Here is a 17455-nt window from a genome sequence, read left to right as displayed (position 1 = left end):
CTGAACATACTTCTAGACTTCATGGGAGGAATAAGGCTAAATTTATACATTTTTTCTTCTTTCAATATTAATGGAGAAACTGATTTGTTGAAAATCAACCTCAGTGTTTTGACATAGGGTACATTACCGGACTTGTTGACTAATATTTCAATCATGAAATATAAAATATTTTCATGATTGTTCAAATCTAGATGCTTCAGAAATTATCTCACCAAAGATGTTGTCCAAATGGTAAACCTAATGATGTTTCCACTGAAAATGCATAATTACGATGGATCATAATAGAAGGTTATGTAGGCAAACAATGACCTCACGTTTTACTAAAAACAAACAACAACAACCAGAAAACCAAACCCGTTGCCATTGAGTAGAACTGTGGACATTTCAGTTAGCAGCTGCTGTGCCACCAGGGCTCATTCTAATAATATATAAAAGCTTGAAACCAAGCCCATTTGCCTTGAGTCGATTCCTGCTCATAGGGACCTTATGAGACAGAGAAGAACTGCCCTATAGGGTTTTCAAGGAGTTCCTGGTGGATTTGAACTGCTTACCTTTTGGTTAGCAACCTGCTCTTAATCACTATGCGACTAGGGCTTCCTATGAAAATGTAGGTCCTTGTAATCAAAGCGCTATGGTTTAATGAACCTAAAGATTCCCTGGGCGCTTAACTTTGTTTCTTGGAAATGATAAAAACTTAATATACCAAAACCAAACCAGTTGCCGTCAAGTTGATTCCTACTCATGGAGGAGGGCTTCAAAGTAAATGTGGTAATAAATACAAGTGCTCTGGAGGCTTTAACTATAAGATACTGTTTTTGCTTTTGTTTTTCTTCGAGTAGTGCATGATGAGCATTTGAAACCATTTTCATTGCATCCCTCTCTTGGTCAAGGTCATTACTACTTTTTGCAAACTCTTCAACCTAATATTTAACACCTTGCTACCAGCTTTTCCTACTTGATCTAGTCTCCACCAGCTTTTCCTACTTGATCTAGTCACCTTCATTTCCTTTACTTGCCTTTCTGGATCTCTCACAACTGTCAAAACAGTTTGCCATCTTTTTCTCTGTTGAGCTTGACCTTTCCTACCTGCACTTCTCAGAATATGTTGTCCCCTTTGCTCTTTTTGTGCCAATATAAGTCCCTTGCAAAATTTGATATATGCATTTTTAAAATAAACAATAGAAAACTACTTTTATAACTAGTTCCATGTGGATCTTTAAACCTTTATTGCCTTCTGCTTTCTCTTCTTGGGAGAATGGGGAGTAATAAGTTGTGTTGCTATTTTTATCTTTAGGACATTGGGCAAGGCATTTAAATCCATTCTGTGTTTATATTGGGCATAATAATAATGCCACATTCCTAATGAATTTGCTGTGATGATTAAATAAGATAATGCACAGGGCTGGCGCACTGCAAAGTCTCAACAAATATTGGTATTTATATTGTATGGTAGCAAATATTTATATTCTCTGTATATAGTACATGGCTGAATCTTTTTAAGCCTTTCCCTTGCTCGATTCACTCAGAATAATGCCTCTTTCAAGAGAGAATTACAGAAATTTCTAGATAATAGAGAATACTTAGATCCATGCCCATTAGCTAGGATGTCTTAAGTCACATGGGTTTCAACTCAGTTCTTGGGCTATTTGAATTTCCTTATTTTTTAAAAAATTAGATGTTATCATTTTGTTGATTGTTGTTAATTTTAGCAGATATTTGTTGATGAGGGAATTTGTGAATAGCACCTAGGACACTGCCAAGCATGCGGGGAACACTCAACTGTTGTTATTATTATTATTATTTGTTATTACTGTGGTTGAGTGCCCAGGATTTCTCTCTCCCTTCTTCCTGTTCTCACAAATTCAAGGATTAAATTGCATTTAAAAATAATGCTTAAAATTTCCTTTAAAACATTTTGGAGTGTATTCATTAAGTAAAAAAAACAAGTTAGTAATAGTTTACAGTTTATTGTGTAACTTAAGATCTGCGCATTGATGACATCCTAACGTTTAAGGTGGACTTTTTAAATTGGGAAAGCTAACTGAAAGTGAAACATCTCACTAGGTGTTTTCATTAAAAAAAAAAAAAATTTTTTTTTAGCTCATCTGTGAAAATCTACTAAATCAATACAGGGCAACCACCACAAGCTCGATGTTGTATTAACATGTTCATTCCCAAAGATGATTTGGAAAATACTAAAACTGAAATATGGGTTCTGAAAAGTTTTGCTAGTCCCCTTGTTGGATTGCTTTAAATTCATGTTTTAAAAAGGCAAAACTTTTTTCTAATGGAAAATAAGAGTAAAAATTTTTAGTAAAAACCTTTACTTTTTTAAGTTTCTGTAGATATTTCACCCTATTAAAAAGACAGCTTCAACAAGTAAGGGTTTTCACTGTGTGATCACTGAAAGAAAAAACTAAAAAGCAAGTACTTGGGGCAGAAGAGGTCTTCAAAAATATTTTTATTGTTTCTTTCTTTTGGGACTTCATACATTCTGAAATTCTTCATAACCAAACCTTAGCAAAATTTGCCTTCAAGTTACATTTTTTAAAAACTTAACAAAATCATTACTGTGTTTTGCTATTATCTTTGGCCACAAGATCATTTCCAGAGACCTCTGTTTTGATATACTATCCTTGTATAAATGCACCTTCAGTTACCTGAGAAAAGACCAAGTTTTTTTTTTTTTTTTTTGTCCTGCATAACATTGTTTTAGAAAGAGATTGGGAGCGCTGGTCCGTATTATTTTGTCTAATCATTCTGACAGTCTCATAATGTTTAACTTTGGATTGCAATCTGCACCTCTTCCCTTGTTCCACATTCCACCAAAGTCTCAGTCAGTTGACTGGTAGCAAAGGAGAACCTGGAGTGACTAATTTGAGACGGAGAACCTGGAGTGACTAATTTGAGACGGTATTCCCAGGAGTTAGGCGGAAGCCTGAAGCAGTATCAAAACACTCGGCAGGCTTAACGTCCAAATCTCCACGCCAGCCCCCAACGGATTGGAAGGGACGAAGTGGGCGGAGCCTCCTGACCCGGCCCCCGCGCCTCGGTCGCTAGGGACGCAGCGCCCAAAGCAACTGCAATGGATCAGGAAGAAGGGCTGACGGCCGTGGACAATGTAGTCACTCAGTTCAGCACCTATGAAGATTTCCTCGATTCGCAGATCACCACCGTGGACTTGTACTACCTGGAGGTAAGGGTTACAGCGCCGCCCCGCGCCTCTGAGGCCGCAACTTGGCCAAGGCCTTCAAGTCTCTCAGTCCTTCCCCGAGCACCCTCGTCTTGGGGCATCCGCCCCCTGGCGGTGGACCGTGCGGCTGACAGGATCCACGGTTCCCGGACAGCAGCATCCAAACAGCTGGGGAGGTGAATCGCGGTTTCCTCCTCACCAAGCGCTGCCTCGGTCCTGACAGAATCTGGGCCTCTCATGTCGCCTAGCGCAGAAACACACACACACACACACACACACACGCACACACGCACACACACACACACACACACGCATAAACAGACATGAGCGCGCTGGGGAGTCGAATTTATCTCTCCGTCGCCTTCCTGCTCCCACCACACTCGCCTCCAAATTCAATTCTCCTAAGAAGATAGTCTCTGGGCTCGGAGGCCAGCTGAAGCTTTTGTTGTTATTTTTATTTATTTACTTTATTGTTCTTTAAGTTACAGTTTACAAATCAAGTCAGTCTGTTATACAACAACTTATACACACCTTGCTATGTACTCCTAGCTGCTCTCCCCCTAATCAGCACACTGCTCCTCTCCACCCTGTATTCACCATGTCCATTCAACCAGCTCCTGTCCCACTCTGCCTTCTCATCTCCCCTCCAGGCAGGAGCTGCCCACATAGTCTCATGTGTCTACTTGAGCCAAGAAGCTCACTCCTCACTAGTATCATTTTTCTGTCTTATAGTCCATTCCAATGCCTGTCTGAAGAGTTGGCTTCAGGAATGGTTCCAGTGTTGGGCTAACAGAGGGTCCGGGGGCCATGACCTCCAGGGTCCCTCTAGTCTCCGTCAGACCATTAAGTCTGGTCTTTTTATGAGAATTCGAGGTCTGCATCCCCCTGTTCTCCTGCTCCCTCAGGGGTTCTCTATTGTGTTCCCTGTCAGGGCAGTGATCATGGCAGCCAGGCACCATCTAGTTCTTCTGGTCCCAGGCTGATGTAGTCTCTGGTGTATGCGGCCTTTTCTGTCTCTTGAGCTTATCTTTACCATATGTCTTTGGTGTTCTTCATTCTCCTTTGCTCCAGGTAGGTTGAGACCAATTGATGCATCTTAAATGGCTTCTTGCTACCTTTTAAGACCCCAGACACCTCTCACCAAAGATATTCAATATCCTTTGCCAACACCATAATTCAAAGGCATCAATTGTTCTTCAGTCTTCCTTATTTATTGTCCAGGTTTTGCATGCGTATGAGGCAATTGAAAACCCCGTGGCTTGGGTCAGGCGCACCTTAGTCTTCAAGGTGACATCTTTGCTTTGCAACACTTTAAAGAGGTCTTTTGCAGCAGATTTGCCGAATGCAATACCTGATTTGATTTCTTGCCTGCTGCTTCCATGGGGGTTGATTGTCGATCCAAGTAAAATGAAATTCTTGACAACTTCAATCTTTTCTCCATTTACCATGATATTGCTTATTGGTCCAGTTGTGAGGATTTTTGTGTTCTTTATGTTGAGGTGTAATCCATACTGAAGACTGTGGTCACTGATCTTCATCTGTTAGTGCTTACAGTCCTCTTCATTTCAGCAAGCAAGGTTGTGTCATCTGCATAATGCAGGTTATTAATAAGTATTCCTCCAGTCCCAATGCCCTGTTCTTCATGTAGTCCAGCTTCTTGGCTTATTTTCCCAGCATACAGATTGAATAAGTTTGGTGAAACGATACAACCACAATGCACATCTTTTTTTAACTTCAAACCACACAGTATCCCCTTGTTCTGTTTGAATGACTGCTTCTTGGTTTAATATGAAAGGAATACACTGTCACTGGAAACCCTGATGGTATAGTGATTAAGTGCTACAGCTGCTAATCAAAAGGTTGGCAATTTGAATCTACCAAGTGCTCCTTGGAAACTCTATGGGGCAGTTCTACTCTGTCCTATAGGGTCGCTATGAGTTGGAATCGACTCGAAGGCAATGGTTTTTTTTTTTTGGTACCAAAAAGAATCAGTCGATGTTCAGCCATTTCAGGAGGTAGCGTATGATCACGAACCAGTGGCACTGAAGGAAGAGGTCTAAGTTGCACTGCAGGCATTGGCAAAAAACATGGTTCCAGAAATTGACAGAATACCAACTGGGATGTTTCAAGAAATGGGTGTAGCAATGGAAGCGTTCACCCGCCTATGCCTAGAAATTTGAAAAAAAGCTACCTGGCCAACTGAATGGAAGAGGTCCATATTTGTACCCATGTTTTTTTTTTTTTTTCAAAGAAAGGTAATCCAAAAGAAAGCAGAAATTATTGAATAATATCATTAATATCACACACAAGTAAACTTTTGGTGAAGATCATTCAAAAACAGTTGCAGCAATACATCAATAGTGAACTGCCAGAAATTCGTGCCAAATTCAGAAGAGGACGTGGAACAGGTGATGTCATTGCTGATGTCAGATGGATCATGCCTGAAAGCAGAGAATACCAGTAAGATGTTTACCTGTATTTTATTGACTATGGAAAGACATTTGACTGTGTGGATCATAACAAACTGTGAGATATGTGCTATATATGAACATAAATTTAAAGGAATAGAAGCATCTAATTCTCATTCACAAACAAGTTGTATGAGTTTGGACAAGTAATTAGATTTCTCTGGAATTAGCTGTTAAAAAATATATCTAGTGATATCTCTAACATAGCTCCCAGCTTAAAAAACAAGCTTTCTAATATTTTGTACAGATAATACATTAAAAATTATGAAAATTAGTTTTACATCTTGCATCTAAGTCACTGAAATAAAAGGGGGGTGGGAGTGATAATGTTGCTAAACAGTGTTTGAATTCAAGCTGTTGAACGTTTAAATAAGCAAAAATAAAATGTAGCTAATACACACTTTCATAGAATAAAATAATCTTCGTGGCATGTGTAGAAATTGTCAAGCTTAAGACCAGTACCAGTAAGAAGGGTTTCAATTTTTTTAACACAGAAATTTTTCACATGAATAAAGAACTAAAGGCATTTCTATTGATTAGGAGTGAGAAATTAATACCCTGTGTTTCATCAATCAGAATTTTAAAGGCCTCCAAAATGGAAAATAGTGACTGTCTTTAGGGAAGGATAAAGAAAGTTACTTTTGTCTGGCATTAATTAAGCTCCTTCTTATCGTACTTTCACAAAAATAAGATGAAGATTTTGTTGAAAAAGGATGTTAAAGGTGAATAATGATAATGTACATATGGTTTGGGTCCCTGCCTAGTGCACAGCTAACTAATCGAAAAGTTGGAGCTTTGAGTCCACCCAGAGTCACCTTGGAAGAAAGACCTAGTGATCTACTTCTGAAAAATCAGCCATTGAAAACTCTGTGGAGCACAGTTCTACTCTGGTGCACATGGGGTCTGAATCAACTGGTTTTATATGTATTTGGATTGAGCGATGACAAATTAGCCTCTGGGGATTCAGTTTTTCAAATTTCTTTCTGTGGATGCAAGTTAAATTGCCCACTTCTGTCACATGGAGACAAGTGGACTTCTCAAAATTACTTTACTCGTTTGGCAAGTATGTTTCATACTATGTAAGGTGGTCCTTGCTCCTTTTTTCTTTTTGTCATCAGGAGTTGACTTTGATTTGCTGGTCTGAATGGAGTAAATTTTTAAAAAATATTTTATTGTGATTTTGAAGAAAATTTATATAGCAAATTAGGTTCTCATTGAACAATTTCTATACATTTTATTCAATGACATTGGTTACACTTTTCACAATGTGTCAGCATTCTCATTATTTCCATTCTGGTTGTTTTGTTTCCATTAACCTAGCTTCCTTATCCCCCCTTACTTTCTCATCTTTGGTATAGGGTATATGTTGGCCATAAAGTCTCATTTAGATGATTGTTTAGAGGAGCACCATACTCATGGTGATGTTATTTATTTTATGAGCTATTCTGTCTTTTGGCTGATAGGTGACTCCAGGAGTGTTTTGAGTTACAAGTTTAAAGAGCGATATTCACAGGGATTCCTCTAGTCTCTACTGGTCTGTTTAGTCTGGCTTTGTTTTTTAGGAATTTGAGTTTTCTTTTACGTTTTTCCCTGATTCTATCCAGGGCCATCTATTTTGTTCCTGGTTGGAATGGTCAGTAGTGGTGGCCCAGCACCCTCTAGTCCTTCTGGTCTCAAGGTAGGTGAGGCTGTGGTTCATGTAGGCCATTAGTCCCGTAGAGTAGTTTCTTCTCTGAACCTTTGGTTTCCTTCTTTTTCTTTTGAAAAAGTGAGATGGTCACTGAGAAACTTTTAAGACCCTAGACACTACTCACCAAATTAGTATGTAGAACATTATCTTTATGAGCTATCTTACGCCAGTTGACTGAGTTGTCCCCCAAGACTATGGTCCCAAGTCCTCACACCCAGTAACCCAATCCCACAAGGTGTTTGGTTATGTCTAGGAAGTACCCATAACTGTGCCCCCTTTGTGTTTTATTTTACATATGAATATGTATGCAGCACACACAAACATGTACATACATTTGCCCACAGAAACAGCTATACATGAAAAAAAAAAAAAATTTGGGCACCCATATATTCATATATGCTTATCTATACATGGAAACCCTGGTGGCATAGTGGTTAAGTGCTACAACTACTAGCCAAGAGGTCAGCAGTTCAAATCCACCAGGTGCTCCTTGGAAACTCTATGGCGCAGTTCTACTCTGTCCTATAGGGTTGCTGTGAGTCAGAATCGACTCAACAGTAGTGGGTTTGGCTTTTTTTTTTGTTTTGTTTTACCTATACAAAATCATTCCTTATTCTTATGTACTTCTTAATGTCATCTTTTACCTTGGTTAAGTTGAACTGACTTCACCCTTATTTGGTATTGTCTTACCCATCACCAAAACTAACAAGTGTCTGCTATCTAGAAAGATGACACAACCTTTCTTGCTGAAAGTGAAGGGGACCTGAAGTACTTACTGATAAAGCTCAAAGGCTACAGCCTTTGGTACGGATTACACCTCAACATAAAGAAAACAAAAATTCTCACAACTGGACCAATAAGCACCACCATGATAAACAGAGGAAAGATTAAAGTTATTAACGATTTCCTTTTACTTGGATCCACAATCAATACCTATGGAAAAAAAAAAAAAAAAAGGAGGTAGGAGTCAAAAAATCAAATGACATATTGCATTGTGCAAATCTGCTGCAAAAGGCCTCTTTAAAGTGTTAAAAAGCAAAGATGTCACTTTGAGAACTAAAGTGCACCTGACCCAAGCCACGGTATTTTCAATTGCCTCGTATGCATGTGAATGCTGGACAATGAATAAGGAAGACCAAAAAAGAATTGATGCATTTGAATTATGGTGTTGGCGAAGAATGTTGAATGTATCATGGAGTTCCAGAAGAACAAACCTGTCTTGGAAGAAGTACAGATAGAGTGATCCTTAGGAGCGAGGATGGTGAGACTTCGTCTGACATACTTTGGACATGTTATCAGGAGGGTCCAGTCCCTGGAGAAGGACATCATCTTGGTAAAGTAGAGGGTCAGTGAAAAAAAGGGACACCCTCAATGAGATAGATTGACACAGTGACTGTGACAATGAGTTCAAAATAGCAAATATTGTGAGGTTGACACAGGACTGGGCAACGTTTCAGTTTGTTGTACATAAGGTCGCTGTGAGTTGGAACTGACTTGACAGCACGTAACAACAAAGACATGGATTCACTGCTACCTTTTTGTTGCACTTTTTTTTTGTGGCATTCACGATTTTTTTGTTCTTCTCTCTGTGTTGAGTTTTTTTTGTATATTCATTTCCCTTTCCTTTTATTTGTTATTGTTCTTTTTGTGTTTGCTGAGTCTTTTTTTTTTGTATTTTCTTTGATGTGTAGATTTATTACTTTCCTTTGATGTTACTCTGGAATTTATATTTATTACCCTAAATTTAAAACAGCATGTAATGAGCCCTGGTGGTGCAGTGGTTAAGAGCTTGGCTGCTAAACCAAAAGGCCAGCAATTCAAATCCACCAGGTGCTTCTTGGAAACACTATGGGGCAGTTCTACTCTGACCTATAGGGTCACTATGAGTTGGAATCCACTCGAGGGCAATGTCATTTATATGTTGGTATCTCCTTTAATTGCTCTTCATACGGAATTTCTCTAACTATACCATTCATCCTCCCTTTTGTTTTGAGGTTGTTGTCATTTACTTCTCTGTATCTCTGTTTCCCTTTGTTCAATTTTGTATCTTTCTTTTACTTTTTTGAAGTATTTACCTGGCTTGGTATCTCGGTGATGCTGTCTTGTGTCTTTATTTCAGGTTGTAGCCTGACATCCTTGGTTTTCTATTCGAAGGACTACCTTTAATATTTCTTGTAGAACTGGTATGGTGGCTACAAATTCTTCATTTTTCTTCAGCCTTTTTTCTGATTGTTTCTCAAACAGGTTAGCATGCTGATTCTTTCTTCCATTGATTCAATTCTGCCTTTGTGTCCTTAAACTGGTTATTTCTAATCTTTTATTGTTAATTTCTGAATTTCTACTTGCTTTTGTATGGTTTCCATTTTCTATTAACTTTGTCATTTTGTTCTTGTATTGTTTTCTCCAATTCTTCTAGGTTTTTGTGTGTGTGTGTGTTTGTGTGTGTGTGTTTTCCTTGATCTCTTTGAAGACCCTAAACATTAGCCTTTTGAATTCCTTATCAGGTAGATCTGTTATCAGTTCTTCAGCAAAGATTTCCATCTCTTTATTTTGCTCATTTTCCTGAGCCATTGTATCTTGTTTCTTCATATGATTTGTAATTGACTGCTGTCTTCAAGGCATTACATTTCTGTCATATTTGTTTATATATATATTTTTTATTGATTTTATGTTTATTTGCATTTTTGTATTGTTCTGCTATATCTGGAATTTAGCTTCTTCCATTTCTTTTTATATTGTTTACCTTCTTTTGTATTGTTTTAATTGATGTTGTTTTGTAATATTGGTCTGTGTATGACCGAAGCTGCCAGTTATCTATCTGGTTTATGTACAGGTTTGGGGCTGTTGGCTGGTTAGGTGTGCTTTCTTCTCACTGGCGGTTATGGTGGATCACACACATACACTGTGCTCCTATGTCATTAGGTGCATATGATTTCTCTTAGACAATTGCTTGGTGGAGTGTGAACAAGTCCTTTCCGCTGTGTGAGATACCAGGTGTTGGGTGGTCAAGGTCCTTTCACAGCTCTTGAGGAATAATGTGTTCCCTCTGTGTTGCCATGAGCAGTTAGTGCAATCCCTGAAGCACAGGATGGGGCACAGGGAAGGATAGGGTGTGGATGCCCACATGGTCAGGGAGGGCCAGCAGAGGAGGGCATGGAGTCCCACTCAGCTGGTGGGGGGCAGCTGAGAAAGACACAGAATCTTGCTCAGTTGGGTGTGGAGTCCCCCTCAGCTGCGGGGGGAGGGTTTGGCAGGACATGGAGTGAGTGGAGTCCTGCCCAACAGGGAGGGGTACATGGGTAGGGGGGTGAAGGGGCAGAGGCCTGCAGGTCTGGGACAGGGTGAGGGGCAAAGTGGAGCTTGCTCCTCAGAGAGGGGTGGTGGGCGTGGCTGGGCTTATCATTGTGGACTTCCTGTGCCTCAGGGAGGGTGCGGTGGGTCTGGCTGCTCTTGCAGGTGTCTATGCTGGCTTCCTGCCCTCAGGGAGGAGGTAGTAGGTGAGGCTGGGCTTGTGTACCTTAGCTCTGTCAGCTTTCACCTTAGGGCACATGCTAATACAGATGGTAGGTGCATCTGGGAAGGGTGGGCAGCAAAGGGGAGTCTGCAGGGACAGGAGGGAATGACTGCCTGCAACAGGGCCAGTTCTGGGCGGGGGGGAGTGCTCTAGTTGTTATTCTGTGGGTTGGTTTTTTACTGGGTATCTCCCATATAAATGGCTGGGTACCTCCACTAACAAGCAGTCCCTGCACTAATTCCTAGCTTCCTCTCTTCTTGTACTCAGCAGAGGGGTTGGAGCTCTTACCCACCCCTTTGTTCTTCCCCTTTACTCCCCACAATGTGCACTCCCTATCTACACTTTCTCCTCTAAGGCTCCGATGACTCAGTCTGTCTCACTTTGCTCCAGAGGCACTTCCCTGCGGTTCCCTGGTTTCAAAGCTATACCACTTCCATGCTTCCCCCTCTCGAGGGTGCCACATCCCTGGCCATGTCCTGCCCACCTTGTTGTTTCTTTCCCGGGTTGTTTGCACAAAATCTCTGCCACCAGCTGTGCTCTCTCTGTGGTTGCTTCCCTGGCTTCCTCATTCAGGGTCATTGTTTAGTGCCATCCCAAAATGGCCACGATGCTTTGCCTGGTAGGCAGGGCACGGTCAATCTGCAAATTTCTATTTTCCAGCTGGCCTCGTGCCTCTTGTCCAGTCGGTTCTCAGCCTGTTCCTTCCACTCTCTATTTGATGTTCTGGGATCCAACGTCGTTTTTTGTGTCTGTTTTACTTATTTTCTTGAGTCTTTGTTGCCAGGAAGTTGTTTCAGTATATATATCTAAGGTATTTAAGGTGACCCTTGTTCTGAATGGAGTAAATTTTAAATGAGAGATGGTACACTGTAATTGGAAGAGCCTAAGGTCATGAAATTTGTTCTAACTCTGTAATGTGTTTTTAATCATTTTGAAACTCCGTTTCTTAACCAACTAAATGAGGTGGCTGGACTAGATTACATCCACATTTCTTTATTTCTCTAAAATTCTATGAGTCATCTGCACATTCACTTGTCCATTCATGCATCTGTATGTTTATCCAACCACCTATTTATTTTACAAATCTTCACCAAGAGCCTACTGTGATATGTATTACCTTAATTGCTAGGAATTTAAATAAAAATCAGTTCCAGACTTAACCTCAGTAACCAAACAAAACCCAGTGCCCTTGAGTCGATTCCGACTTATAGCGACCCTAACCTCAGTAACATACTGTAATGCTTACAGTTTAGTCTAAGTTTCATTTATTCAGCAAACACGTCACAAGTATTTACTATGTTCCAGGCACTCTTTTGATTGAATAGTATAATTTCTCTACTGCCAAAATTTTTCAATTAATTTCCATCAAAAGTTATTACCAATGCCTTACATAAAAAATGGTTATATTTTCTGTGCTGGGTATATTCTCTACCCTTCTCCATCCTGATCTATGCCACTGGAAGCTGATCTCAGAGGATAGCATTAACCAGGCCCCTTTGGTTTTGGATTGGCTTTGGCCAATAGGAGACAGTAACAGTGGATCAGAGGACTGGAAAGGAGAGGTCAGATAGTTTATTCCCTGGCCATCTCCCTACTGGCTGTGGTTTGGAAGTGGCAGCATTCTTTAGTTTTTGCCAGCTTCTCATTCCACCAGCTACGGCACTCTTTCCAGGTTCTAGCAACACTCCTTGTTCTAGGAACTGCTTCTTCCCTTATTTCCTTTTAGGGCTAGTGGTGTTAATAGGGTCCCATTTTTGATAGTCCAAGGATACTTCACTACCCCATGCTGGTTTCTGTTAATCCTGCCTGCACCTTGGTGAATAGTGTTTTTATTATCTTTAGTCATCCCCTTCGAGTGTGCCAACTATTTCTTCCAAGACCCTGACGTATAGACTATCATTTAACATATAAGATCACTATAAGTACATATAATAGTATGTAAATACAATAGCCACAATACTACTTTATGTAATTTAACTATTTATAACTGTAAGTAGGTAAACTATAACTTAACTACTTATAACTATCATTTATAACTATGTTATTTTATATGATATTTGGTTAGGAATGAGGGAAAATAGGGGAAAAAGGAAAAGTAATATCAGTTAACTGTTTGATGAATTGAAGAGATACAAGGCAGTTAAGGAGGTAAAAGAGGACCTTCATTCTATGTGCACTGTGTTTTGCTAGTTTTAATATATGCATACATTAAAAGAAACTTATCACAATATCAACAGCTGGATTTATCTCTCCTAAACCAAATAACCAAATAACAGCATTTGTTCTTGTTAATATTACCTAACGTAATTAAATCAATCCTTTAAGTCAGTATACAAATACTTGGAAAGTTTTGGCAAAATCATTGCACTATGACTTTCCAGTTCTTTCTTGGTGATTCTGTTTAAACACAGTCTTTTCACTTCATTGGCTGCCTGTGACCACTGAAGAAAGTAAAAATCCTGGTTGGGTTACTTTCCTCCAGTGAGGGATCAAAGGATATTCTTAGAATTATTTAAAATATTCCTCTGACTAATGGGACTTGATTGTGGCTAAACTATCTCACCATGGTTATAAAATAAGCCAACCATTGTATTTTTTTTCTGTTATTTATTGCATCAAGGTACAAAATAAATACTGTGCTCTATGAAATACCTTCATTTATATATTACAGAACTAGCTACCACCTTTTCTTTTTTCAGTGGAAACCAATATTGACCTACATTAGCAGCTCTTGGCTTAAGAGAGGTCCTTTATTTTCCCTTCCACAGGGCCACAGGGGTACTGCTGCCTAAGTAAAAATATCTAGTTTAATTATAGACATAACTTCTGACGATTAGGGGTGAAGCTGAAGCAAGAATGATGCACCCCCAAAACTTCTAAAATTTTGACATAATGTTGAAATGCTATGAGCCTTATGTCTTCCTCAATATCTTAGTTTGTCTCACAAACAATCCCCTAAAATTTATATTATGTATGCTTATAGAACAATTAATTCAACTTTTATTTATACTGATCTTAAAAGGTACTGCTTGGAGGATACAAGAATGTAGGCAGGGAGATTTCTCAAGAAGAACAACAAAGACCAATGCCTCTCACAGAGCACCATTCCTCAAGGTAAACAACCAATCCCTTTGTGGCAAATTGACCACATTGGGCCCCTTCCATTTTGGAAGGACCAGCAATTCATTCTGACAAAAATAGACAAATATCATAGGAATGGCTTTACCTTCCCCGAATGTAGGCATCAACCAGATCCAATATCCAAGAGTTTATGGAATATATGATTCACAGGCACAAGATTCCATATAACGTTGTCATACCAGGGGACTCACTTTACAACAAAGGAACTGTGAGAGTAAGACCCTGGCCACTGGTCATATTCTGAAACATCCAGAAGCTGCCAGCATGTAGATCATTGGAATGGCCAACTGAAAGCACAATTGCAGTAACAATTTGGAGGTGATACTTTAAGAAAATGGGTGCCGTCCTCTAGGATTCAGTGTATATGTTGAATCAAAGACCTTTGAATTGTGCTGTTTTCCTTTGGTCTGTAAACTAAGAGATTGAAGCAGATGTGGTTCCACTCGCCATCACTTCCAGTGACCCACTTGGGGGGAATTTATGCTTCTTTCTTTACTGTAGGTTCTGCAGGGTAAAAGATCCTGGTGCTTAATGGGGGTACACTTCCATCGGGTGACTCAGCGTTAAACTGCAAGATACAATTGTTGCCTAGGCTCCTTAGGCTCCTTGTGTAGGAATTAGGAGGCAAGAAGAGGAGTCATTATCTTCTTAGGGTTAATTGACACTAGTTGTCAGGAAGAGTGAAGACTTCTGTAACACAGTGGGTCATGAAGGAATATGCTTGGAATCCACGTGATTCACTTGGATGCCTCTTGGTAGTCTCTTTCCAAATTGTGGTGGTAAATGAAAAAGTGCAGCAACCAAGGCTTGAAAGGGCATTGTGACCAGGGATTCAGACCCCTCAGGACTGAGGATCTGTTTCACACCGGTAGATAAGCCACCAAGACCAGCAGAGGTGTTAGCTGAGGGTGAGGGGAAACTAGAATGGATAGTGGAGGTGGGAGTATTTGTTTTGGTACTGAGGTGAGCTTCAGCAGCAGGGGCTGTAGTTCATCCCACTATCAGTCCTATTCTAATCTCCCTCAGGAAAAGTGTCCAACCAGAATTCTGGAAGAGCTTTTCCTCAAATTTGCATGAAGAAGTACATTCAAACAGCACAAGAGTGGTTTGAGATGGGCATGGGTATGTGCTGCCCATAAGCCCCTTCATTTCTTTTTTAACTTAAACCTTACTTTCCTGTAAGACATAATCTTAAGTGCCATATCCTCAGACTCTGACACCCAAGTATTACTTCTTTTTGATCCTTTTTTCTATGTCCTTTTAGGACTTTTCTTCATAGTATTACTGTATTTATATATCTTCAAGGCATAACACAGTACTTGGTCCCTGGTAATGCTAAATAAATATTAACTGAATGAATGAACAAATGATTCTGCCTCTTCCACAATTGCCTTATTTTCTCTCAATTAATCAAATTTCCTCTTTATTTCATTGTTCTTTCTCCATGGTGTTTTTCTAGTACTAAAAAATTATCATTCTTTATTCCTCGCTTTCAATACCAATACATCCATTCTCCACACCTTACTTGGGAAAACATAGATTGTTTTATTGTTTGCATAGTGAAAAGGATACAGTCTCAGCCCCATTTTACAGTAATTGGAGTATGGTCAGTGAGAAGGAAGTGGGGAAAAAAGTGTTCATAAGGTTGCTGTTAATTCTACACTGTCTGTGAATTAACCTTGTTTTAAGAGTTTGATACTTCTTTGTACTCAAAACTACATTTACAAAAACAAAATGAAATAATTTAAATGACAAAATAATCAACAAATACTTCTTAAAACAATAAAAACATTGTAGATGCAGCTAAAGTACTCTTGATGAGCCTCCCTCCCTCAAGTCTTGTCCTTTTGCTCCTTCCCAAGGGGAACTGCTGTTATGAGTTTATACTTATCATTCCAGTCTTTATTCCATGTGTTTGCGTACATGTAAAAAAAAAATGAGTACCCTTCAAAAATACATATTATTGTTTTTCTGTTATTTTCTACATAAAAGGTAATATCTGTATCTTTCTGCAGCTTTAAAAAAAAATCCAACACTGTGTCCAAGAGGCCTTTTAATGTCACTCTACATAGACATCCTATTCTTTAAAATTTCTACTTTAAATCCATAGTATGGGCATACTGCAGTTTACTTATGCTGGTCATTTAGAAGTTCTTTTTTCCTTATACAGTGTTACAAACAATACTGAAATGAGCATTTTTTTGCACATCCTCCTTGTAGGCAGTTGTAAATGTATTGAGAAATGGAATTACTGGGCCATGACAGACATGGTCAACGTGTCCTCCAGAATATCTATTTACTCTCCCACCAGCAGTTTATGAACTATTTTTTCCCCTCAGACCATCACGAACACTCAGTCATTCCTTTTATTTTTTGCCAGTATAATGTGGAAAAAATCTTACTGTTCTGACTTTAATTTCCCTGATTATTAGTGATGTTGGTCGTCCTTTTTTATGTGTTTTTTGGACATTTTCATTTCTTTTGTGTATTATTTTTTGATATCCTTTGCTTGTATTTCCCACTTTTTTAAAAAACCTTCTTTACTCTCTTTGACCTCTGATTCCTATTAGATGACTTCTGAAAACAAATAGAAGGCAATCTGACTGAAATTCTCTTTAATTTTCTGCCATGAAACCTGAAACTACTTTAGTTTCTATCCACCCTGTCTGCCTTTCCAACTATGTGAGTAGTGTCTACAGTATGAGTAGTGCCTATCTCTCGATTTACTGAATATCTCCTCTCTTTGAACACTCATTGCCATTATCATATTTAGAGAATTCCCCCCAGTATAAATTCCACCTCCTTAAGGTGGGGACCTGCTGCCCCAGTGGTTAAGTGTTTGGCTGCTAACCAAAAGGTCAGCAGTTCTAATCTACCAACCACTCCTTGCAAGCGCTATGGAACAGTTCTAATCTGTCCAATAGAGTTACTAGAGTTGGACTTGACGCGATGGCAATGGGTTTTTTTTATTTTTTATTTATTTTTTTGGTTTTAAGGCAGGAGACAAAAATTCATCTTCCTAGCTTCCCTTGCAGCTAAAATATCTTTATGTGACCTAAGTACTGTCAGTCATACACACCTGCATGAGATTACTCTGTAGAACAAAGTAATAACATAAGGAAGAAAGCACAATGTGGAATCCATTTCATTGAAAACTTTTGGCTTTCAGTTGACTCAGTGGCAGAGGTTCTGTGGTCCAATATGGGTCAGTAGGGTGAGTTGCATTGTTTGCATCCAGTTGTGGAAATAGAGGGAAGTTTTGCTGGAACAACCGTATGGTGTGGCTTTGGATATTGCTTTTGTCTGTGTACCTTCTCCCTGAATTTATCAGAGATTTTTTTTTTTAGCTATTATATTTTAATAATTTCTTTTTTGCTTGGACTGGCTATTGTGAATTCTATGTTTGAAATTAGTAGCCTTGACTGATGAGATCCACTTGCTCTCTCTAT

General features: G+C 39.2%; 1 protein-coding gene across 1 annotated transcript in view; it reads left to right on the top strand.

Annotated features, from left to right (window-relative positions):
* The first annotated feature begins 3085 nt into the window (after positions 1-3085).
* CFAP299 (cilia and flagella associated protein 299) overlaps positions 3086-17455 on the top strand; it is a 281236-nt gene continuing 266866 nt past the window's right edge. Inside the window, exon 1 of the mRNA XM_003414202.3 lies at positions 3086-3196. Coding sequence (XP_003414250.2) covers positions 3086-3196 — 111 coding nt within the window. The remainder of the gene's footprint in view (positions 3197-17455) is intronic.

The sequence above is a fragment of the Loxodonta africana genome, chromosome 5 (assembly GCF_030014295.1).
Source record: "Loxodonta africana isolate mLoxAfr1 chromosome 5, mLoxAfr1.hap2, whole genome shotgun sequence".
NCBI lineage: Eukaryota > Metazoa > Chordata > Mammalia > Proboscidea > Elephantidae > Loxodonta > Loxodonta africana.
Note: the sequence above shows the minus strand (reverse complement) of the source record. Positions and strands in the feature narration are given on the sequence as shown.